We start from the raw sequence: 23732 nt of genomic DNA, 5'->3' as shown, positions 1-23732 counted from the left end.
GCGGCCAGGCCCAGGCCAGCCCACAGGCTTCTCTAAGAGCCCCAAAGGTCATTCCTAGCTCAGAGGTGGGCAAGTGGGTAGGCCCCGCCCTACAAGAAAAAAATCTCCCCAATCCCAGAGCTCTTCCAAGCTCACGTCAGCCATCCTCCTGTGCTTCCCCCCTCCCAATAAATCTCTTTTGTGAGGTCTGTCTTGTGGTTTGACTTTCAGGTATTCCTTGGCTCCTGACTGCCAGGGCACTACGCCCTTCAGGGCTACAACACTTACAAAGAATGTTTACAAAGTAAAGTGAATTTACCAATAGTGATTTAACAGATTGCAACAATGCTCAACACACGTCCAGACATCAGCACTCCCGCGCCTCAGTTCAGTAGGAGGACAGGAAATAACTGCCCAGAAGGGAGGTTCCGCTCTGATTAGATTGCATTTTCCAGGAAGTCCGAGATCTCCGAAAGACCTGACTTAGGCGAAGTGCGACCCAGAGTGAGAAAATGAGACTTCTCCCAAATCTCTAGCGCCAGCGTTTCCCAGACTGGCCAGCCTTCGGAGTTGCCTTTGTTCCTTGGCTGTCCATCAGGACTAACAGCGTTCTGGCTAGTAGTAGAATTTCCAAACGGTTACCCCGCGCATGCGCCAGTTGTTTTTCCCAGCGATCCCTGCGCGAACTTCCGGCCCCAGGAGCTGGTGGGGAAGCTCTGAGCACCTGGGCGGACAGGGCGGTGTGGCCTGGGGGCGGGACCGGCGTTTCGTGCAGGTGGGCTACTGCGGATTCGGCCCCCGAGGCGCAGTCCGGCTCTGGGCAGCGGGGTCCGCGGGCAGCAGCGCCTCGCCAGGCTGCTGGGACTGTCCCCCTTTTCCCACGTCCTGCCGAGCGACCCTGGTGAGTCCGGCCCCTCCCTGAGGACACCTTCTCGGTGACTGGAGGATGAGGCAGAAGGCTTTTTGAAGAGAAACCTAAATCAAGTGCTTGTGGTAGCGGAGAAGAATTGGAAACCGCCCGAATGCGTCGCTCGGGTTGGTTGATTAAACTTGGAGGACCCCTGTCCTGCGGAAGCTTAGAGGTTCGCTAAGGAAGAAAAGTTGCTAGGTGAAAAACGCAGAAGCCAAAGTGGTTTGCTCATTTGTGTAAAACACACATCAAGCACTTGTCGATTCCGAAGATAACAAATTTAAGTAGAAACCCAGGGGAAAAAATGACACCATCACATATCAGATTATCAGTGACTCAAAAGACACATTGATAGATTAACATCCCCCTCCAATTTTTTAAACTATGATGTTCATGCTAATTAGACTGTTGGGGGAAAAAAAAAAAAGGAGAAAAATCCAAATCACATTTTTGAGACTGTTGTGAAGTAGCACCAACATAAAAATACAAATACATGCCGTACATTTGTATGTAGTGTCCTGAGGCCTCTGATACCACCGCTTACCTGGAGGAAGATGTTTCTGGAATTTATAAGCTTTTTTTTTTTTTTTAAACAAAGATTTTTATTTTATGTGCCTTGAGTGTTTGCTTTCATGTATGTAAGTGCGCCACATGCATGCGGTGTGCAAGAAGGTCAGCTGCGGCTGTCGGATAATCCTGGAACTGGAATTACAGATGGTTGCGAGGCTCCATGTTGATTCTGGAAATAGAATCTGGGACCTCTTAGCCACAGAGCCATCTGCTCAGCCCCATAAATAGGAAGGTTTTCAAATTTTAGAAAAAGAACAGCATGGCCTATCAGTAGAGGGACTTGAGACAGCATTTGTAATTAAACACAATAATTGTAATTTCTTTGAGACAGTTTTGCTTTATAGCCCAGGCTGCTCTCTAACTTTGGGCACTCCTGCCTTGGTCCCTACGGTTCTGGAACTACAAAAATGCACCACCATGCATCATCACTATATCCAGTGAAATTTTACAATTGAAACATGCATACTAAGGCATACCTTAAGAATAGCTGACACCGCTGAGTGGCACATGCCTCCCAGCATTTAGGAGGCAGAGGCAAGAAGATCTCTGAGTTCGAGACCAGCCTGGTCTACAGAGTGAGTTCCAGGCCAGCCAAGGCTACTCAGAGAAACCCTGTCTTGAAAAACAAGAATAGCTCAAAGATTTAAAATGTTTTCTTTAGATTTAGTTGTTTTATTATATGTGTGTGAATGTTTTACATGCATTAGATACATGTGCACCGTCTGCAGAATTGTTGCCTGAGGAAGTCAGAAGAGGGGGTTGGTTCCCCTGGAATTACAGACAGTTGTGAGCCACCATGTGGGTGCTGCAAACCAAACCTGGGTCCTCTGTAAGAGAAACAAATGCTCTTAACCTCTGAGCAGCTCTCAGTGGTTTACACACACACACACACACACACACACACACACACACGAGTCTCCTGTATCCTAGGCTAGCTTCAGACTGTCCATGTAGCTGAAGATGACCTTGAATTTCTCATCCTTCCTTCAACACCGAGTGCTGGGAGTACAAGTATGTACCACCCCGCCCAGTTTAAGGTAGTGCTGGAGATCATTTCTGCTAGGCAAGCACCCTAAGAACTGAGCCCCCCTTTAATCCCAGCATTGGGAGGCAGAGGCAGGTGGATCACTGTGAGTTCGAAGCCAGCCTGGTCTACAAAGTGAGTCCAGGACAGCCAAGGCTACACAGAGAAATCCTGTCTCAAAAAACAAAAACAAAACAAAAAGAACTGAACCCCCTCCCCCCCCAGTTGGCTCAGGGAATCTTTACAGGCTACATAAACAGACTTATTTCTTCTGTTCAGTGTGGAAAGTTGACACATACGAAGATGAAAATATGCTCATTTCAGTGGGCGAGCTGGTGCTTCCAAGTGAGTGAGATTAGGTTTGGTGTCAAATGGGCCATGAAAAGCCCAGATTCGGGGTGTCAGAGGTGGTGCTGAAGGAGCGCAAGTCTGCATTGCCAGCAGACAGTTACACAGAGTCCCGGTCCAGGGAAGCCTAAAGAGGCTTCAGAGGCACAGAGTAGGCAGGAGCCAGAGTCCCTAGCCTTCCCTCCAGACTGGTGTATTCCGCTCTTCCTCAAATACTCTTCTTTTGCTCTTTCCGTAGGCTTGTGTGCCCTGATGCCAGCCCAGCTGTCACAGCTGGGAGGCTGAAAGGATCAGCTCTGGAGCCTCAAGCTAAGGCTAACCAGTCCCGAGCCTTAGGCTAGGGAAATGGCTTCCGTCCAGGAGCCCCAGGACCCTCCTCCTGGGGAGGAGGAAGGACTTCGGATTGTGAAGGTGGAGGATTGCTCCTGGGAACAGGTTCCTGCCCAGCAGGCGGACGGCAGGGATACGGAAGCCTGCCGCCAGCGGTTCCGTCAGTTCTGCTACCGGGATGTGGGTGGACCGCACGAAGCCTTCAGCCAGCTCTGGGAGCTCTGCTGCCGATGGCTGCGGCCCGAGCTGCACAGCAAGGAGCAGATCCTGGAACTGCTGGTGTTGGAGCAGTTCCTGGCTGTGCTGCCGGGGGAGATCCAAGCCCAGGTGCAGAGACAGAACCTTGGGAGTGGCGAGGAAGCTGTCGCTTTGGTGGAGGACTTACAGAACCAGGCACTGAAAGCCTGGCCGCAGGTGAGAGAGGTCCCTTCCACGTCCTGGAGGCATCTCCTTTTTGGCGACTCTAGGAAGCTCAGGATACAGGGGAAACTCCAAGTCAAGGAAAGCACACACAAAACTCAATGTAACATGTGTCACTTTTCTGAGAGATGAGTCTTTGTCAGTAATCCAAGGCTATTGGTTGTGGACGTCTGCATCTGGCTAAGCGGCTTTCTGAGGCTCCCAATCATTGGCCCTGGCTGGAGGCTGTTGTTTTGAGCAGATCCTGTGGTCTCCTGGGGGTGTGATTAGCTTCGTTAGGGAGGGATCTTTAGGCTTTATCTTGTGAGTAGAAAATACCTATGGAGTAATCACAAGGCGGGAGGATCCCAGACAGCTGGGCTTCTTAATATAGGAGGTTCTGAGAGAAGGAGGTATCGAGTAACGCTGGTTCAATAGCATCTGATTAGCAGTGTATGTTCCTTTCTCCAAGAGGCTGGCCTGAGAATCTGGTCACAGAGTTTTCTTCAGCCTTCTGGATGATAGCTGAAGAAGGTTCTGTCCTGAGAACTAGTCAGGAAGAAGGCCTTCCGGGCAAGGAGGGAGGGCTGGCAATACAATCTGTGCACTGGGTTAAGACAATAAAATCTGTGTCCCTTCCAGAGGGGAAAGGGAGCTTCTGGCTTGTGAAAGGCCAGACCGTGCTTAATTAAAATAAAAAATCAAGAGTCAAAGTACTAGATTTTAGTTCACTAAGCTTAATGATAAAAGAAAGACAAAGGGAGACAGCTATGTGGGAGAAATGGGGAGTGCGCTCCCAAACCTTCCAGCCTCTGGGTTTTAAAACTAAGCTTACTTGAATAGCAGGAGACAACACTCCCAGGATGCTTGTCTGGGGGAGGTTGTCTCCAGGGCACCTTTGATATGTTTTTCTTCAAAGAAACAGCTTTTGACACCTTTTATGTGGGTTAGGATCTGCAAGGAACTATCTTTTTTTTTTTGGTTTTTTGAGACAGGGTTTCTCTGTGTAGCCTTGGCCATCCTGGACTCACTTTGTAGACCGGGCTGGCCTCGAACTCACAGCGATCCGCCTGCCTCTGCCTCCCGAGTGCTGGGATTAAAGGCGTGCGCCACCACATCCGGCTCAAGGAACTATCTTTTTAACACATTTGGGTCTGGTGGGTTGTTATCAACAGAGGGGTCTGCTCACCTCTCACCTATGTCCGAGCATGAAGCTTACCGGAAGGGAGCATCTCCTCCGCCTGCAGACAAGGGCCCACAAGTCTTAAGTAAATGTCTGTTTTTCATGAGCTCATTGATTTAAAGTGGTTATGGTCAAGAAAGGTGTTTTTGGTTTAGCTTTTTTGTTTTTTTGTCTTTTGGTTTCAGCTTTGTTCTGTTTTGTTTTGTTTTGAGACAGGTTTCTCTCTGTAGCCCTGGGTCTTCTGGAACCAGGCTGACCTTGAACTCACAGAGATCTGCCTGCCTCTGTCTCCCAAGTGAGTTCAGAAATGTTTTGTTCTTCGAGATAGGGTTTCTCTGTGTAGCCTTGCCTGTTCTGGACTCACTTTGTAGACCAGGCTGGCCTCGATCTCACAGTGATCCCACAGTGATCCACCCGCCTCTGCCTCCTGAGTTTTGGGATTAAAAGCATGTACTGTGTGGCTGGCTGTATAGCTTAGGGGTTAGGGCACTGGTCTTGTAAACCAGGGGTTGTGAGTTCAAATCTCACTGGGGCCTACATGTTCATTTTGTGCAGGCTAAGAGCTGAGAGCCCTCTGAGGGTACCCTGCTGTCTTGAGCTCTTGACTCTGGGAAATCTAGGGACAACATGCTAATGAGCAGCTAGGTGTGAGATTCTGCCCTTGGCAGGAGGGCCCTCTCCCCCATTCCTCCCTTGCCAAGTGGCTATGATTCTGGCCTTTTTGGGGGACTGGTTCTTGACTCTTGATCATGAAGTGTCCTTCAAAACATTTGCTGGTGTGTGTTTTTAAAAAATTGAAAATCTGGGCTGTAGAGATGGCTCAGAGGTTAAGAGCACTGACTGCTCTTCCAGAGATCCTGAGTTCAATTCCCAGCAACCACATGGTGACTCACAACCATCTATAATGTGATCTGATGCCCTCTTCTGGCCTGCACATGTACATGCAAGCAGAGCACTGTGTATCTTTTTAAAAAAAAAAAAAAAAAAAAATCTTTTTTTTTTTTTTAAATGAAATTCTGGAGCCAGGCATGGTGGTGCACAACTTTTTTTTTTTTTTTTTTTGGTGGTGCACAATTTTAATCCCAGCACTCAGGAAGTAGAGGCAGGTGGATCTCTATGAGTTCCAGAGTGACTCTAGGACAGCCAGGGCTAAACAGAGAAGCCCTGTCTTGGAAAAAAAAATGTGAAAATCCAAATGTTTGATTTTACCAATAACGACTCAGGAGCCAGTTGCTGGGGTGAAAGCCTGCTAGCTCAGAGAGGCAGAGAAAGCATCCAGCTGGCCTTCCTACTCAGCTCACATCCCAGAGGAAAACCCAAAAAGCTCACTAGCTCAGCTGACAGCTCAGGAGGAAAGGGCCAAAAAACTAAAAGCCAAGTTAGGCGTGGTAGCACACGCCTGCCTTTAATCCCAGCACTAGGGAGGCAGAGAGGGCCGATCTCAAAGTCCCTCCTTTTTAATCCCTGTCAGCTGGTTTCTTGCTCCACCTGTTGACCTAGGATTAACTTTATTAAATCGTGTGTACAGAAAGCTCTTGGACTAAAGGTGTGTTCTGTTTGCAATAAACAGAAAGTTCTTGGATTAAATGTGTGTTAGGGCTGAACCACACCAAACAAGAAACAGGGTTTTACAGTTCACAATGGGGGTTCACAATGGGATCAAATATCCTGCAACACTGATGTCTTTTTCTTTTTCTGGGCAACCCTCCCCCTTCCCAACCCTCTGCCTTCTGACAGGTGTGTCCCATTTCTTCTTCCCAGGATTAAATTGAGCTATTCCCCCACCTCCAAGCTGGTCTCTGTGCTAATGGGCATATTGTGGTTCCTGCACAGGATGAGACCTCTGAGGTGAAGCCTAAGGCGTCAGTCCAGGGACTCCTAGCCACGGGGCCTTCCCAGAAGGCAAGAGTGCAGAAGCAGCTGCCTTCACCCCATGAGCAGCACAGTCATGGTGAGTAAGACTCTCCAGTTAGCAGTATGGCTACCCAGGGGCTAGATCCCTTCTCTAGAATTGCCCTGAGGGTGACAGGCACAGGGAAGCTCAGTCACACGAGCACATGTGTGCACACATTTGGTGTGTGCACACGTACAAGTGTAGATGAGGCCATTGGTGTCAGGCCTTGACCTCTGCCTGTATGCAGCTCTGTTCCTTTCCTTCAGCCCAGCTTCCTGTTCTTAAAGAGGGACGGACAGGAGAGATGTTGGATGTCTGCTCTACCCCCACAGTTCACGTGAGTTAGCGGTCCCTTTGTCCTCTCAGAGAGCTTGGTGCTGTTGAACATATAATTTGACCCCTCCTGTTCCCACTCACAGCTGCCTGGGAGACCTGAGCATACTTCCCCATTCCAAAACCCCGAGGCACTGGCAGACATCCCTTTCTATTTTTCCCGAGAAGAATGGGGCTCCCTGGACCCTGCCCAGAGGGACCTCTTCTGGGACATGAAGAGAGAGAAGTCCCAGAATGCTGCCCTCGGTAAGCACATCTGTGGGCTCCCCCACCCCACCCGTTGTGCTGGGATCCTGCTTTTTCTTCCGAGCTTCTCCTGAGTCTCCTCAACAGCTTCCTAGGATATTCAAGTTCCCTGTGAGTTATGCGACCAGTGACCACTGACCAGTGCTCTCCATGTGCCGGCTCTGTGCTAGCTCTATGCTGAGGGCTTGGAAGGGCAGTTTTTCAGTCAACTCTCAATCTGGTACATAGGAGTATTTGCCCCCAGACAAAATCCTGAGACCCAGTGAGGTTGACGGATCATGTCAGTCACAGAAATGCTTAAAGCCAAGAGCCCTAGTTGTACCCTACTATTTGAAGTCACACCAAAGCAGGCCCTTTCTCACCATTTGTCTAACTTAACTGGCAGCACTCTGTGAGTGGCCATGGAGTCTCTCCCTTCCCACAGCCAGCGAGATTTCGCCTTTCATCAAATCTCTTCCCATACCAGAATCAAGGGGGACTAAAAAGAGATATCTCTCCTTGCAGGTATGGGACCCAAAAGCCAGGTCGAGAGAGCTCCTGCCGAGGAAGCCATGACGGCATTGTTGGGGCAGGCCGACTGTCAAGTGACTATGTCCTGGAATCCCGAAGAGGCTGAGACGGGGGTCTGGGAGAGTGAGGACCCACCAAGGACTGCCCTGGGCCGGCTGGTAGTGGCACGTCGGGGGCGACCACCCACTCGAAGGCGCCAGTTTGGGGACTTAGTGACTGAGAAGCCGCACAGCTGCGGGCAATGTGGGAAGCGCTTCCGCTGGGGCTCAGACTTAGCCCGGCATCAGCGCACGCACACAGGTGAGAAGCCACACAAGTGCCCTGAATGTGACAAGCGCTTCCGTAGCTCTTCGGACCTGGTGCGCCACCAGGGCGTGCACACGGGCGAGAAGCCCTTCTCTTGTTCTGAGTGTGGCAAGAGCTTCAGCCGCAGCGCATACCTGGCCGACCACCAGCGCATACACACAGGCGAGAAGCCCTTCGGCTGCCCCGAGTGCGGCAAGAGCTTCTCGCTGCGTTCCTACCTGCTGGACCACCGGCGTGTACACACTGGCGAGCGGCCCTTCGGCTGTGGCGAGTGTGACAAGAGCTTCAAGCAGCGTGCACACCTCATTGCACACCAGAGCCTGCACGCCAAGATGGCCCAGCCTGTGGGGTGAGCCGCCAGTGGGACCTGAGCAGTCTAGCAAGCGGGAGCTTGCTGTAACTCTCGCAGAATCTCTTCCTTTCTTCTCACTGGAGAAATCCACCCACCTGTGACCCTGCCAGCCTGTCGAAGGGACCCAAGGCCTGCCCTACCCCCCACTCTGAACTGGCCTGTGTGCTTGCAGGATGCTGCCACGTTGTCTCTCCCCTTCCTGCTCTGGATTTCTCTTCCATTTGATTTCTGGAGCTTCAGTTTCCAGCTGAGTATGAGGTAGTCTGAGGCCTTGGGCAGGACATCGGACTTCTCCCTAGGACCCTTAAGCCTTGCTTGGCTAGAGGCTCTTTGTTTCTTACTTTCTTGTGTAACCCCAGCAGTCTGGCCCAGCCCTCTGCCCTGCCTACTTGTGCCTTCCAGTGGGGACCGGCCTCCATCCTGAGAGGGCTGCTAGATCTCAGCTTTGGCAAGGACCGTGGGCTCACACCGGCTGGGTTGCGTCACAGCGGCTTCCTGGCCTTCACTGCCCCCTCACTCTCCATGATTCCAACCCATGACCACTCTGTCATGCCCTGACCCCAGGGAGCTCTGCAGTTGTCCTGCTCTGAGCCCTAGAGAAGTACTTGCCTGCCATCTGGAGGTTAGTGGAGGTAGTGGCTCCTCCTCCAGAGGTGTGGCTTTTGTTGTCCTTAACACTAGCACTCCATCAGCACTTTGTAGCTGCCTCTGCAAGCACTGTACCGTGTTTTTAATCTGCGTTGTGTGCAGATTCACATTAACAGGAACAGACCATGGACCCTCCAGAAGGGTGCAGCCCAGTGGGCTTCAGAAGAGTTTGAATAAACATGGAATGTTTCCTCCAGGCTGTCGTTCTGAGTTAGCGGATGGATGTAGCTTTTGGCTTGGTCACACTGATGGTTCATGGTGTGTGCAGTCACCAGGGGGAGCCACATCCTGGACCTGCAATCCCTGATCTCACTCCTGTGTCTGTGCAGTCATGGTTTGGGGTGGGGAGTGGGGAGCAAACATGACTTGGAGTCTTTGTCAGGGCCTCCTCTGCTCTCAGTGGTGAAATGAGCAAGAGGCTAAGGTGGGACTGACTGACTGACTGACTGAGGGGACAGGCCTGCTGCTCGGTGGGATGCAGAACTCAGCATGGCCCCATGTGTGCGTGACGCTGTCAGAAGGCTTGGTCAGCCAAAAGGAGTCCAGGGTTATTCCCAGCCCTCGGCATCCCACCTCCTCTTCCTAGTACAAGCTGGGCTGACACCGAGTTGGTCGGGGCCAGGCACTCCTTCAGTGACTCCTGCAGATCTTGGTTCATTTGGCAGCCTTGAGGGGCCTCGCTTAGGGGTAGATAGATACAAGATGTTCCTGCCCTTTATTGACTCATGCGTCTGTGCTAGCCTTGGTCTCCAGGTTTCCTCCTCTGCCAGCTCCCAGGTTAGTGCATCTATCTTGTGGTCTCAACGGTCTCCGTTTCCCACAGGAAGCAACCAAGGTCATACTGTTGACCAAGCAGGTTCCACTCAGCTAGCTATTCCTGCCTCTTAAGCTCTGCACTATGGTGTGCATGGGTTTTGTGCACAGTTGCGTGAAGGAGAAGAGGGTGGAAAAGATGCTGGGGACAGTACAAGGGCTGTTTTAGTGCTGGCAGCTCCCTCCTGGGGGAGACACTCAGGTGTAACAAGATCAGATAGGAGCGTGGGCCAAGGGCTAAGAATAGAGTTGAGCTCAGGGCCCATGGCTCAGGTGGGGACATGCAAATGCCAGTTGTGAAGTCATCAGCCAGAGCCAGAGAAGGGAGCAGAGGTGGGGGAGCGGAGCCCAGGGTTCTAAGGAGGGACATAGTCCAGACTGGGTCATAAGCAGTTGATAGGCAGCAATGTGTGTAGAAGAGAGCAAGGGTCAGGCTCCAGGACTGGGAACCACAGCCAGGAAATAAGCTCTGGCCTTGGAGGAAGCCCCAGCTGGTTCCCATGGCCTTCCTGGTGTCTGGGACCCTACAGGCGTCTGCACAGCTGCTGGATGCTTGTGACAACCTGGGGAGAAAGGTAGTGAGATGCTCTACCTGTGAAATGCCCTGCCCATTCCCAACACTCAGCTGGGCCCCAGCTCAGCCCAGCTCTGGCTTTCCTTCCCCAGGGAAAATACAATGTGCAGGGCTCAAGGGTAGCCTTGATACTTAGCAGTCCTGGGGTGTCTGCCACTGCAGTTGCTGCCCTGGATGGTGTGTCCCAGGCTCTGGGCTTTGAAATCTGTGAGAAGAGGGAGGTCCCGGTCCAGGTGAGCTTTTGCCCCATAACCCTCAGCCCTCAGTTACAACACTCACTTTTAGCTGGGGCCTCACAAGACTTTGCCTCTTTCTCCTAGAGCTTCCTTGAGGAACTGAGTTTGTTCCGGGAACGGCTGGATGCCCAGAGGGGTGCTGTAGGGTGTGCCCTTGTGGTCTTGATGGCCCCCAGTGAGCAGCTAAGACAGCCACAGCTGCTGGTCAAGGAGCTGAGCCACTGTGGGGCCCTGCAGGGTTGCCCCAAAATCTTCCTGTTACTCTCTAGTGGCCTTGAGGGTGAGTGGATGGGCAGTGACGCTAGTTCTGGGAGGAAAGAGTGAGGGTGGGGGGTGAAGAGGAAAGCCGGAGCTTCTGTCCTACATACATAACCCTATGGTGCTTCTCCTCCAGCTGCCTGGGAGCCTGAGGCTTTCCTCATGGGTCTGGAAAAAATCTGCAGCCAACATCCTCACTGGTCATTGCTGCAGCTGCTGACAGAGGTTGGGGGACAAAGGGAGGAGGGAAGGCTGGGCCTATGTTTTCCTGGCTCCTCAGAGCCAGTTACAGTTACACTCTGTTGCACCTGTTCTGCACACATGGGCTAGAGGGAGGACATGCCAACACACTGAGATTCCGGGCCCACCCAACTTCGGAAGGTCCTTTCCACACAATGTCTTTGCCCAGAGTACTCCCTCAATGTGGCATGCCCTCCCTGTTGGCTTGGCCAGTGTCACAGCCATCAGTGGTACCCTCCGTGGCATTCCTTGTATGTACAATGAAAATGTCCAGCCTCACCCTTTGACACTCATGCTGGCAGTGGTGCTATTGAAAGGTCCTGCTGGCTGAGACAGGCTCAGGTTTGGTCCTGGGCACTGAGCACCTTGCTGGGTAGTTCAGTGGTATCTGAGTGACTTAGAAATGAGAGCTGTGGCCCCAGCCCTGCTCCATGGCTCCCTCAGCCTAGCACCTCTTCAGGTAACACCACCTTGGGAGTCTTTCTCCACAGAACTATCCCAATCCAGGGAGGGTCCTGCCTCTGTGTGTAAGTCCCTGTGGTGAGATAATCAAGCTGAGGATGAGTCAGAGTCTAGGTCTTATGTCCATCTGGATCTCTCTATTCTTCTTGTCCTCCCTGTCATGTGACCGCCAAAGCTTCCCCTCGAGCCAAGATCCTGACCTTGTGCTTGGGTTGTGGTCCCTCCCCTGATCCCTAACAGGACAGTTCTCTGAGGTGTCCTTGGGCCCCACCCTCCTAGCTCTTTTTCAGAGTGGCTAAAGAGGCTGCTGGGAACACATACTGCCCAGTCTTTAGGACCTCCCTGAGGGGAACCCTGTGTTTGGGAGATGTGAAGCCCTGGAGGCCACAGGTGAGGGGCACGGAGGGAGGCCAGCAACAGCATCTCCAGTTGCAGTGTGGGTGGAGTCTGTAGGAGATACAAACGGGGACAAAGGGGAACCAGGAGTCCCCTCAGCCCACTGTGTGTCCCTAACCCTCTGTACAGCCAGACCCAGGACCAAGCTCACAGTATGACCTGTCTGGGACCAGAGCTGCTCTCCTTCTGGCTGTGATACAAGACCGGCTAGGGTCACGGCACGATGTGGCAGCACTCAGGGACCTTTGCCAGGTCTTGGGCTTCAAGGTCACCCTGAGGATAGACCCTTCAGCTCAGGTTAGGGGGGAACCCCAAACTGGTGGTGCTTGGAAGAAGGGTGCCCCTCCCCTAGGAGCCTGGAGTTCTCCTTCCTGGCCTCTGACATCACAGGCAGCAATGTGCAGCCCTCTGTTAGCCTCTGCCTGCCTACTATATACGCATGAGCCAGTCACTTCCCTGCCTTGGGAAGTGTGAGCTCCAAGGCAGAGGCTGGAGAAGTGGCCCCCAAGCCCATGGACGGCAGGTAGGGGCTGGTACAGACCTTAACCTTACCACTCCAGGCCTTCCGGGAAGAGCTGGCTCAGTTCCGGGAAAAGCTGGACACTCACAAGGGGGGCCCTGTGAGCTGTGCCCTGGTGGCCCTGATGGCCCATGGGGGACCACAGGGGCAGCTGCTGGGGGCTGATGGTCAAGAAGTGCAGCCAGAGGTGCTGGTGCAGGAGCTGAGCTGCTGCCGGGCACTGCATGGCCACCCCAAGATCTTCCTGCTCCAAGCCTGCCATGGGGGTAAGAGGCCCTGGTTCTAGCCTAGCCACCTACCCTGGCATCTCTCTGGCAGCCCTGGGCCTCCTCCAGGAAGCCTCCACGTTGGCCTTTGACCACCCCCCCCCCCCAGCCTCCCCTGGAGTCAAGCCCACACACTTGAGCCTGTATGAATATTTCCAGGTCTGTGAGCCTGCCCCACTATTTATATGGAGTCTGGAGCACCCAGAGATATCCTGAGGTTCTAATGAGTTCCTTCTTCAGGGAACAGGGACCCAGGTGTGGGGCTGAGAGCTCTCCCGTGGTACTGGCGTTGGCTGAGAGCACCCCCAGTCACCCCTACCCAGGCAGATGTTCTCCAGATCCACACCGATGGCCCAGGTAGGTCTGTCTTCCCTCTAGAGCCTGGCACACTCGTGGAAGGAAGAATCCATGATCTCTTTCCAGGACTGTCAGCTTGGGTTCTGCTGCCACCTCTGCTCCATCTTTGCTAAAATTCAGGGAGGAAATGTCTCCCTAACCTGTGGTGAGGGACTCAGAGGCTCTGTACCTAACTGAGCCTGGTGATTTGGCATTAGCAAGGGGAGCCAGCTTCTCTGAGTTCATGCAGTCTGAAGGTTGGAAGGCTTGTGGTTTTCCATCTGTTTTACTGCCTTGCACTCTTTCCACTGCCCAGTTCTGCCCTTGAACCAGAGATGACAAGACTAGGGGGTGGCCGGGGAGCGGTGGGTGGAAGTCCCAGAATGCTGGTAATAGGAGTTGGCTTTTTTTGCAGGCAGCCCTACCTCCACTGCAGGGAGCTCTGGCCAAGCTGACATCCTTACTGTGTATGCAGCTGCTGAGGGTAAGATGGTCACGGTTCTTGTGGGCCTAGCTTCCTGGCCTAAGACCCAGAGTGACATTAGTATCAGCAAGTGTAGACACCCCAGCCCAGCTGCACTTAAGCTACCTTCCTCCCGTAGTTTAGTCTCTATGGTCAGAGTAACAGTGGCAAGCTCCTGTCAGATGCTCAAATTCTTCCAGGGCAGGGTAGGTCTGTTCGCCCTGGGCCCCTGTCCAGTGTGTGTACTAGCAAGTCCACAGTAAATGCTTGTTCGACATTGATTCTACCCAAACATTCACTCAACAAATATCAGCAACTTCTTCCTGATGCAAGAAGCCGCTGACCCCTGCTCTGGTCGGAAGCCAGATACCCAGAATGCTCTCTGCTTTCCCTCTTCTCTCCTTCCACTCACAATAGGCCCCTGAGGGTTGGGACGCAGAGCACCACAGCCCGAGGCTGACCCTCTGGTCCCCATCCCCTAACCTAGGCTGTGTGGCCTATCGGGATGAAAAGGGCTCAGACTTTGTCCAGACGCTGGTGGAGGTCATCAGGGCCAAGCCTGGAGGAGATCTCCTTGAACTGCTGACTGAGGTGTGGAGTGGGGACAGGGAGAAAGAAGGTCTGGATTGGGGTAGTGTTCCCATCACCTCCTACTTAACCCAGGGAAAGGAGGCAGCTCTCCCCACCCACACCCCCTTTCCCACCCCTCACATAAACACCTTTATTACCAGGAGGGATCCCTTTCCCTCACAGTATGAGCTGATGAAACACACAGCACACTGGTCAGATGAACTTAGCTGCATTATCCCTCACACACACAACGGTGGAGGTGGGGAGGCTGGGGGCTGGGGGGCTGGGGGGCTGGGGGCTGGGGGGCTGGGGAGGGACGTTCTCGGGAGCAGCAGGGGCCAGCAAGGGCTGCTGGAAGCTATCCTGTAGAGACCATAAAGCGAGCTTCGCACAGAATAAGGATCGTTCGTTTGTATAGTTTTGCAGGCTAGCAGGGAGGGTCCCGGTCCACTTTTGTTGAGGTCAGGGTGTGCACTGCAGGTCTGGCTGATTATATGGTTAGTCAGTCCGTCGTTGTGGGGCTTGCCTGAAGCTGGGAGGCAGTGGCAGGATCCCAGAGTTCGAGACCAGCCTGGGGGTACATATAGTGAGACTGTTCCAGACAGCATTCCCCCTCCGCACAAAGAAACCGCCAGTAGACAGTGACCGCAGTGGGTGTGACAGGCTGAGCCCTTCAGGACGTAGCTGAGTGTCGCTCCTCAGGTCAACAGGCGGGTGTGTGAACTGGACGTTCTGGGGCCAGACAGTAATGAGCTGCGCAAGGCTTGCCTGGAGATCCGCAGCTCGCTCCGGCGCCGGCTTCGTTTATAGGGCCGACAGCCCTACTGCTTCCCCTACACTTCCTGTCAGCACCCTGTCATAGATGCAGCTGTTTGGGCGTTCAGATAACGTGCAATAAATATCTGTTCACGATCGTTGTGCTCCGGGAAATGTATGCTCTTCCTGAAAGAAGGGACATAACGGGTAAAGTACTTGGCACTAGATAGAAGAACGTCTGTGCTCCCGGCGACCAGAGGTTGGATCCTGGTCTGTTCTTCGTGTCTATCACAACGGAACCTAACCAGGCAGATCTGGATATGCTGGGAGTGGCCTAGGGCGAAAGAAGTCCCGGGCGGGGAGGATCAACTCCGGGACTACCACTCTCCCCAACGCCAAGTCCCTGATGCGGGCGTTCCTCCGTCTCCGCTGTGACATGGTGGGACAAGCGCATGGGCTGTCCTTGATCCTGAGTTGAAGGCCCGCAAACGGAGGAGATCCGAAAGGCTAGCCTCCAGAATTCGCCGGCTGACTACCCTGAAGGGCTTTTAGCGATTAAAACTTGTTGAAGCTCCCACGCAGCTGTCGCTAAATAGATGAGCTCAATGGGCAGGACATTTCTCCAGTTTAAGCATGCGCAATAAGCATTTGAGTCAGCCTTATGGAAAGAGCTAAAGACGAAAGCAGCGTAGGGCCGCGTGGCCTAATGGATAAGGCGTCTGATTCCGGATCAGAAGATTGGGGGTTCGAGTCCCTTCGTGGTCGCTTAGTATTTTAAACTTCCAATTTTCAGGCTTTCTTTTTTCTTTCACACTCTTCTCTCCATGGCTCGGACTTCCTGCGCCATCTGATAGTCCGGACGTGAAAAAAGGAAGCCCAGCATGCTGGTATTGATAGGTGCAGCTAGCTAGCTCAAGCTAAATTATGAGCAGCAAGAATTAGCGCCGAGGAAAGGAAACGAATAGTTGCCAGCTTGGCTTGCTTGCCGGCGAGGTGGAAGTTGTTCCAAGGGGAAGCCAGTAGGCTATTCGGTTGATACTTGCACAAATCATGGTAACTGCGATTAATGCCACGAAACGGAACACTTGAAAATAATTAAAGCCGCAAATTTGTTTTATATGTCCAAGGTCTAAGATCTGTGAAACAGACTGAGAGATACAATGAGAGTGTATCCTTCTCCAGGCCCACCTACAATGCCAGCATTTAGGAGGTGGGGGTGGGGAATTAAAAGTCACTCTGGGCTACATGAGATCCCGTCTCAACAGCAGCAGCAGCAGCAGCAGCAGCAACAACAACAAAGATGTCTCCTACAGGTCCAGTGTAAATATAAAATTTTAAATAGCAAGAATATGTCCAGGACTGAGCTGACATTTCGCGCTGGGTGGGGGTGGTGTTAGGGGTGGGGGACAAAGGATTCGGTCTAAGTGATACATCTTTCATCTCCGCTACTCCTAGGAGAGCCACAGAGGGCTAGGGCCCGGGGCCAGCTCGTGGGACACAGCGTTGTGCACAGTAATTTGCTCTTTGATGTTACAATAGTTGAATAAGGCTTGTAAATAAGTTAGATCAATTTCACACACACGCACGCACGCACGCACGCGCACTCACACAACACGAGATAAAGGAGAGCCAAAAGGACGAGATGGCAGTTGGGCTGGAACCCACAGCCTCAAGAGAGACATCGATTCTAGATTCCTCCGACTGGGCTAACTGTTCAGTATTATGTATTTATTTGTTTACTTATTTTATTTATTTAGAGAGGGAAGGCACCAAGTAAAATATATAGCTCAGCTGTACACTCTATGCAGAAAAAGAGTGAAGACCTGGCCCGAGCAGGTTGGAGAGACAGTGGGAGAGGACTGGGCAGACCCCAGCACAGTGCACACTTGCTCTTTCTGGACAGGGAACCGGCACTCACACACATTTACTGTGCCAGTTCCTGTACACTGCATCACAAACACATTTTCTCTCCCAGTGCGGTCCCGGTATTTGCATCTTGGATACCTTGCACCGCAGAAGGACGTATACCCACTCTGTACCAGTGATGCGTGTTTTCAGCTCCTTTTCGCAAGTGCGGCCCCTTTTAGATCTCAAGGGTGCTCTGGGGCCGGCGAGATCAGAGCCCTGATTGGGAATGGTGGTGAAAAGTTGAGAGCCACGAAAAAACAGTACACACGATTGATGAACATAGAAACGACCGAAAGAAACAGACTGGTGGAAGAACCACAGCTCTGCTCTTTCATCAGCCCCGGTGGCCTAATGGATAAGGCATTGGCCTCCTAAGCCAGGGATTGTGGGTTCGAGTCCCACCCGGGGTAGTAGTGTTTTAGGCCTCTTTGAATTACCTGAAATTAAGAACTCCTGTGTTTGGAGGGTTTTCTATCAAATCAAGCATGTTTTGACCTCAGTGGTTTTTTTAAAAATAAATTTCAAATTACCACTTCAAAATAATGTTTTCTTTTCAAATAAATATGTTTTCAGTTTACAAAATGACAGATTTAAACTATTATTTTATTTTTATTTATTTACTAATTTATTTTGGTTTTTCAAGACAGGGTCTCTCTGTATAGCCTAAAACTCACTCTGTAGACCAGGCTGGCCTCAAACTCAGAAATCTACCTCTGCCTGGGATTAAAGTCATGTGCCACTACCGCCCAGCCATTTAAGCTATTTTTATGAACTACCACTCATTTTTTTTTTTTTGGTTTTTCGAGACAGAACTACCACTCATTAATTGATACTAAAACAGTAATTGTTCATATTCTAGATGTATAATTTTATTGTGGCTCCTCTTTTTTAAAAATTATTTGAGAGTCTTTGTCTTCCTCAACACTGGGATTACAGATGCACACCTCAACTCAAGTTAGAACATATATATTCCATTGTGGGTACCTCCATTACTAGGCAGGGAGGGGATTTCTGAACTGTATAAGAAAGATTTTATATGTGTGTGTGTGTGTGTGTATAAAATAAGCCCATTTATTTAGAGATTAACTTCCAAGACAACAGATTAGTTTTTAAACTATAGATCAGAGAGCTGGGGACATAGCTCAATGGCAGATACAAAAGCACCGAAAGTATTTTCTTAGCTCTAGTACATGTTTTGTTTGTTTTTCAAGACAGGGTCCCTCTGTGTAGCCTTGGCTGTCCAAGACTCACTTTGTAGAACAGGCTGGCCTCGAACTCACAGCGATCCGCCTGCCTCTGCCTCCCGAGTGCTGGGATTAAAGGCGTGCGCCACCATGTCGGGCAGCACATACTTGAGATGGATAATGACACTGCACTTTTATAATACATATAATGCATGGTTTCATCTTCGGGTAAAAATCTCCCAAAATACAAGCTTTGATGTGTCCCAGGGAACCCTGCTAATTAATGCTATCTTTCACAGGAAGGTCTCCCTGAGGCCACTGGTTCAATTTAAGTTGTGATTCGGCAACGCGTAGAATGAAATTGTATTTTCTTCCTTTGTGTGTTTTAGCAAGAACAGACCTGTGGCTGGAAGATGATTGTACAGAGGTCTTTGCGGTTTTGACCCTGACTTTCTAGAAATTTAACCTGTAACAAGAGACACTTTTGTGGGTTTTTTGCTTTAGAACAATTCATGGTTTTTATTCCTTTAAAAAGGCTTCAAAACAAGTGTGGTGGCACTCACCTGTAACCACAGAGTTAGGGAGGCAGAGGCGGGTTAGTCTTTTGAGGTCAGGACAATCAGGACTACATAGAGAGACCCGGTTTTTCAAAAACGTCGCCGGGGGTGGGGAGTGGGCGGGGCCGAGGTGTCGAGGGTGGTGGTACTTTATTTTGCTTTCTTCTGACCCTGTGCCTCCAATACTTCCACAATAATTTCTGCGCCCGAAAGCTGACGCTTTTAGTACTCGTTTGTTTTGGACAGTCTTGTAAGGACTCAATTCCCACAGTATGTTTTGGCGCTTTCCCGTCGTTACTGGTCTACAGGGTTCGAGACAGCCTGGCGAGGCTGTGTTGTCCACCTACCACGCAGGACTATTCTTAGTTCTTCTAAGCACCGTCCGCGAGGAGGGAAAGAGGAAACACTTCTTCAAGCAGTCTGTTGAGTCACCACCGAGTTTTGGGAGCTTCAAGTAAGTGCTGAGAAGGGACACGCCTCTGGAAGTACGTAGAAAGGGCCCTGAATGGTCTTTGTACCTGGAATTTGATATATTTATAAAGTGTCAGGTTAAATCTATAAAAATTAAAATACATAGAAGAAGAGCGAATTCTACATGATTCTGACTCTTCCTCTGGAATTCATATCTCCTGGATAAAAACTGTCCGCCCAACGTGGGGCTCGAACCCACGACCCTGAGATTAAGAGTCTCATGCTCTACCGACTGAGCTAGCCGGGCAGTGATGACAATAAGCATTCCCCATAGACCTCTTGGAGAACTTGTAGGATTTCCGGATTCTAGAACAGAATTTGTTCTGGATTTCTAGTCTTAGAGCGATGGTAAATGGGTTTATTCTTCCGGCCTCTTATCAACTGCACCGCCAGGGTTTGTGTGGCCCCTTCCGCTCCCAGAAGCCACAGGGTCTGTGAGGGTGTCAGTGAGACCTCCCGTTTAGGGCCCGATCGGCTCCAGAATCGAATCAGGGGGCGAGCCTGCGTTTCCAAACTCGCCGCGGGGACGCTGGATCCCCTGCCAAACGCTTTGCGGAGGGGAAGTTTGGAGAGTTCGTCCCGCCGCCGGCGGCTTCGGAAGCACCAAGAAGCCTGAGCTCCGGCTTCTGGTTCCCGGTCTCCGAGCTGCGTGGGTCTTCTGGGCGGAGTCCAGCCGAGGGGGCTCGGCCAAGGGTTCTGTGGAGGACCCCGGCTCTCCCCGGAGGACTGAGCTCGGGGGAAATGGCGGATCAGGAGGCGGCAGTCCCCTGTCTCATTCTCGAGGTCCTAAACTCGGTTGTATTTAGGATGACATTTCTGAGCCGGAGTCCACCATGAGACTGCGCTGCTCACGCATGGTCGCTGACTCCTCTCTCCCGGAGGACGGCGGAACCGAATGTTGGGTCGCAGGGCTGGGGAGGGGTCTGACCTACCTTTAGTGCGTCGGAATTTTCTCTCCTGGAGGGTTCCCACGGCGCCGAACCTCCCTCGGCTTCCTGGAACCCACAGAGATACGAACTTGTAGAATCCCTCGGGGCAGAACGAAATAGATTGAAGCAGGACCGTGTCATTCTGAGGAAGACATCCAGAGATCAGTACAACGCGAACCTCGCACAGTGGCTCGTTGGTCTAGGGGTATGATTCTCGCTTTGGGTGCGAGAGGTCCCGGGTTCAAATCCCGGACGAGCCCTTCTGTAGGTTTTCTTTTTTTTTTTTTAAACCTTGTTTGTTTGCACCGTTTGGTCAGACCGCACGCCACCTAGTCTCGGGATCCGAGCAGAGTACACGATCAAATTCCTCCCAGCCATCCCTGTCTCAGCGGACCCCCGGATGTCTTGTGCCATTTCTCACAGGGGCCAAAGACGGCCCAGTCTCTGTTCTTGTAGTTTTCTTTTGTGTGATATAAGAGATCTCCAAGTTCAAATTCCCACCAACTGAGTGTTCGGAAAAAACACCTTCTGGGGATGCTGCCCTCTGTGCCTTCCACAACCACCGGGAGATAAAGGCGGCAGTGGACGAGCACCCTCAGTCTCGGTGGGGGTAGGGGTGGGGGTGGGGTGGGGGTAGGGGTGGGGGGATGGAGTGAGGACATGACAATGCTGGGCTGCCGGGCTCCTGGGCTCCGGTTTTTTGTTTTTTTGTTTTTTAATTTTATTTTTCACACTAGAGTTTTACTAGATTTTAGACTGCTACTGAAAAGATGCCTGGCTGCTCATAGAGGATGGAGCATAGCATCCTGAGGGCCCACAACCGCATTTGCCTTATTAGCAAGAACCTACCTGCAGTGTGACATTGTGATTCCACCCGAGGAAGAGACCAGGAGAGTTAACAGGTGCGTGTTTAGCTAGTTTGAATGATTTCAGGAGACTGTAGGGCACGTGAACTGTCCTGAGTCATCTAATGGCTGACTCTGGGTGGTGACTGGGGCAAGTGTGAGAGCTGAGAAAATAGGTGGTTTTGCCTATGAGCTCTACAGGGTGGTTTTATGGTTAAAGCAGCCATCTCAGAGACTCTAACCTGGGAGGGGAGTGTTAGCCAGGCCCAGGGGTCACAGCATCAGAATGAATCCTTAAAGGCATACAGGTTCCTGGAGACTAACTCCTGCCTCCTCAAGAGCACCAAGCACCAGGGGGCCCGGCCTCTATTCTCTTCTTAATCCAGGGTCCTGAGCACTGGGCCTCCTCTCCTGTTTCCCAATTTCCCACCCCCCTAAACAGGGTGCGGTCCTATGCAGACCTTAAGGTGGCCTGGGAGGCCTCACTGGCCCTGAGGCCTGGCAGAGTCAAGGAGTAACCAGGCTTCTCACCAGGTGCCTTTTGCTGAGGCCTCGACATTTTGAAGACTCCTGTTGAAGCCGAAGCCGTTGTTTCCTCCCTTGCTGGCGAGTGAGCTCCACTCTTGAGCAGCGGGTTCCCTTCTTCAGGCCTAGCCCGACTCCAGAACATGACTCCAGAACTTGGCTGCTTTCCAGGAGTGGATCTGGGAGCCTGCAATGCCCCAGGGTGGGTTTGGGACTCCCAAACCCTGCCCCAACCCGTAATCCAGTGACAGGAAATCTTACTGGGTGCTTCCCCAAGACAAGTGGTCTGCTTCCCTGGGGTAAGGGAAGAACAGGGTCACACCCCTAGGGTGAGCCTTTCAACCTGACAGTTATCAACGCTAGAGGCATCCCACTTCCCCTTTTCACTTTAGGGGACAGAGTCAAATCTTTCCCTGACAAAAGATAGAAGGGGGGTTGGGGGTGGATGGAAGTGCCGCAGTGGCATGTGGACTAGCGCAGGATGTAGTTAGCTGGACCATCTAGCATTCTCTATATTATAGGCCCTATTGGCCTAGGGGTGTGAGAGGTCCTGAGTTTAAACCCCAGTTACGTTCCCTTTTTAAAGAGAGACCCGGGCCATATCTGGTTTGAGATGATAGTTGTGCCTGGCAGTTGACAGATGGGGTTGAGAGTGACAACCGAGACTTGGGAACTGCAGGCCGCTGCTCCTAACCAAAGTTGACTCTATAATTGTAGTTAGACTGTTCTGTTAGCAGATCCTCACTGTGTCACCCAAACCAAAGGAACAGGAAACACGGTAGATACAGTGAGTCAGTGGACTCAGCATAACTGTAGCTTTAGTGAGCCGCCTGTGCACGGCTACAGGCTGCGACACCAGTGGAAGCTGGCCACCTCTCTGCCCTCAGGGACTGATTCCGAGCTCCGTACATAGTGAACACCAAATACCAGCCATTGTTCAGAGGTGCATCCGGTCCCAAACCGGCCGCAGCAATGGGCGTGGTACACTCTAGTGTTGTGACTCTCTCACTAGGCTGTACGGCTCCTATGCAGGTGTAGGAAGTGGGTGTTCCTGAGACGTTGGGAACAGCTGAGGTAGCAGCTTTTGGACAGGTCTAGGTATCAGGGTTCCTCAGTTCTTAGCTTAGGAGATAGTTATTGACAGCCACACTGATTAAAAGTTGTAAGCTACACTTGGGAGGCAGAGGCAGGTGGATCACTGTGAGTTCGAGGCCAGCCTAGTCTACAAAGCAAGTCCAGGACAGCCAAGGCTACAGAGAGAAACCCTGTCTCAAAAAACCAAAAAAACAAAACAAAACAAAACAAAACAAAACAAAAAAACAAAGCAAACCAAAAACAAAATCACAAAACAAAAAAAAAGTCGTAAGCGAAGTATGGTGGCCCACGTCTTTAACTCCAGCACTCGGGAGGAAGAGGCAAGCAGATCTTTCCGAGTTCCTAGGCTGCCGCTCCCCAAGACCAGCTCCAGGAACGGCGCAGAGGAGAGAAGCAGGCGGTGAACGGCTGGTTAAGGGAAACCAACCGTTGGTTGAACAACTAGCTAGAGGAACGAGCTGTTGAGGAGAGGTTGAGGAACGGAGGAAAAAGAAATACGCAGGGAGTCAGGCATATGTGGTACAAGTCAAAGGTCTTAAAGCCCAGGAGAACTTCATTTTCTGTCTTTCTGTCTCAATTACTGTCTGTCTGTCTGACTCCTTGCTCCTTGCTCGCTGTCTTTTTATCCTACTAACTCTATCTCCTTGCTTGCTGTTGCTCATTTTTCTAATTTTCTTGCTTGCTGTTACCCATCTACTCACCTCTCTCGCTGTTTCCCGTCTCTCTCTAGCTTACTCTCTCACATCTGTTACTTGTTTGCCCCCTTTCCTTGAGCCAATCCCAGTATTTTATTGAAATGAAGTTCAATTTTTTGTCATTACAGATTACATCATGATTTTTTTTTCATCTTTTACAATCACTAGGACAATCAAAAATCAACAGAGTAACAAAGAAATACAAAAAGTTCTGTAACCTACGACAAGACATACAAGAATCAAAGCAAAAATCAATCAATTTTCAAGCAATGATCAGCGTGACTTGATTGCTATTTGTTGTTGTTGTTGTTGTTATTTTGTTTTGTTTTTTCGAGACAGAGTTTCACTCTGGAGCCTTGCCTGTCCTGGACTCACTTTGTAGACCAGGCTGGCCTTGAACTCACAGCCATCCACCTGCCTCTGCTTCGCAAGTGCTGGGATTAAAGGCATGCGCCACCACACCAGGCTTGATCATTATTTTTTAAAACAATACATGGGAAAGTTTAATCAAATTTCCCCGGGCTAAAGCCAATGTGATTACAAGATGGTCATAGCAACATAGCTTGACCTAAATGTTCTCTAAAGAAAAAACTTGACCTAC

General features: G+C 51.2%; 2 protein-coding genes and 5 non-coding genes across 7 annotated transcripts; 6 read left to right on the top strand and 1 right to left on the bottom strand.

Moving 5' to 3' along the window:
- Window positions 1–3037: 3037 nt before the first annotated feature.
- Znf213 (zinc finger protein 213) lies at window positions 3038–8413 on the top strand. The gene is made up of 5 exons (XM_051167878.1): window positions 3038–3575; window positions 6577–6694; window positions 6904–6974; window positions 7057–7216; window positions 7721–8413. The coding sequence occupies exons 1-5, from the start codon at window positions 3177–3179 to the stop codon at window positions 8383–8385; spliced, it is 1413 nt and encodes a 470-aa protein (XP_051023835.1). The 5' UTR covers window positions 3038–3176; the 3' UTR covers window positions 8386–8413.
- Trnat-ugu (transfer RNA threonine (anticodon UGU)) lies at window positions 5207–5279 on the top strand. Its single transcript has one exon. It is a non-coding gene; the product is annotated as a tRNA-Thr (tRNA).
- Window positions 8414–11556: 3143 nt separating the features above from the next.
- On the top strand, window positions 11557–14976 carry LOC127208616 (putative caspase-16). Its single transcript, XM_051168108.1, has 7 exons — window positions 11557–11613; window positions 12141–12308; window positions 12572–12797; window positions 13038–13154; window positions 13549–13617; window positions 14084–14187; window positions 14869–14976. The coding sequence occupies exons 1-7, from the start codon at window positions 11557–11559 to the stop codon at window positions 14974–14976; spliced, it is 849 nt and encodes a 282-aa protein (XP_051024065.1).
- Window positions 14977–15614: 638 nt separating this feature from the next.
- On the top strand, window positions 15615–15687 carry Trnar-ccg (transfer RNA arginine (anticodon CCG)). Its single transcript has one exon. It is a non-coding gene; the product is annotated as a tRNA-Arg (tRNA).
- Window positions 15688–17167: 1480 nt separating this feature from the next.
- Trnar-ccu (transfer RNA arginine (anticodon CCU)) lies at window positions 17168–17240 on the top strand. Its single transcript has one exon. It is a non-coding gene; the product is annotated as a tRNA-Arg (tRNA).
- A 1976-nt stretch (window positions 17241–19216) lies between these two features.
- Trnak-cuu (transfer RNA lysine (anticodon CUU)) lies at window positions 19217–19289 on the bottom strand. The gene has a single exon. It is a non-coding gene; the product is annotated as a tRNA-Lys (tRNA).
- An 870-nt stretch (window positions 19290–20159) lies between these two features.
- Trnap-ugg (transfer RNA proline (anticodon UGG)) lies at window positions 20160–20231 on the top strand. The gene has a single exon. It is a non-coding gene; the product is annotated as a tRNA-Pro (tRNA).
- The last annotated feature ends 3501 nt before the right edge of the window (window positions 20232–23732 follow it).

The sequence above is a fragment of the Acomys russatus genome, chromosome 25, assembly GCF_903995435.1.
Source record: "Acomys russatus chromosome 25, mAcoRus1.1, whole genome shotgun sequence".
NCBI classification, from domain to species: Eukaryota; Metazoa; Chordata; class Mammalia; order Rodentia; family Muridae; genus Acomys; species Acomys russatus.
The sequence above is the reverse complement of the archived record's forward strand: the minus strand, read 5'-3'. Positions and strand labels throughout refer to the sequence as shown.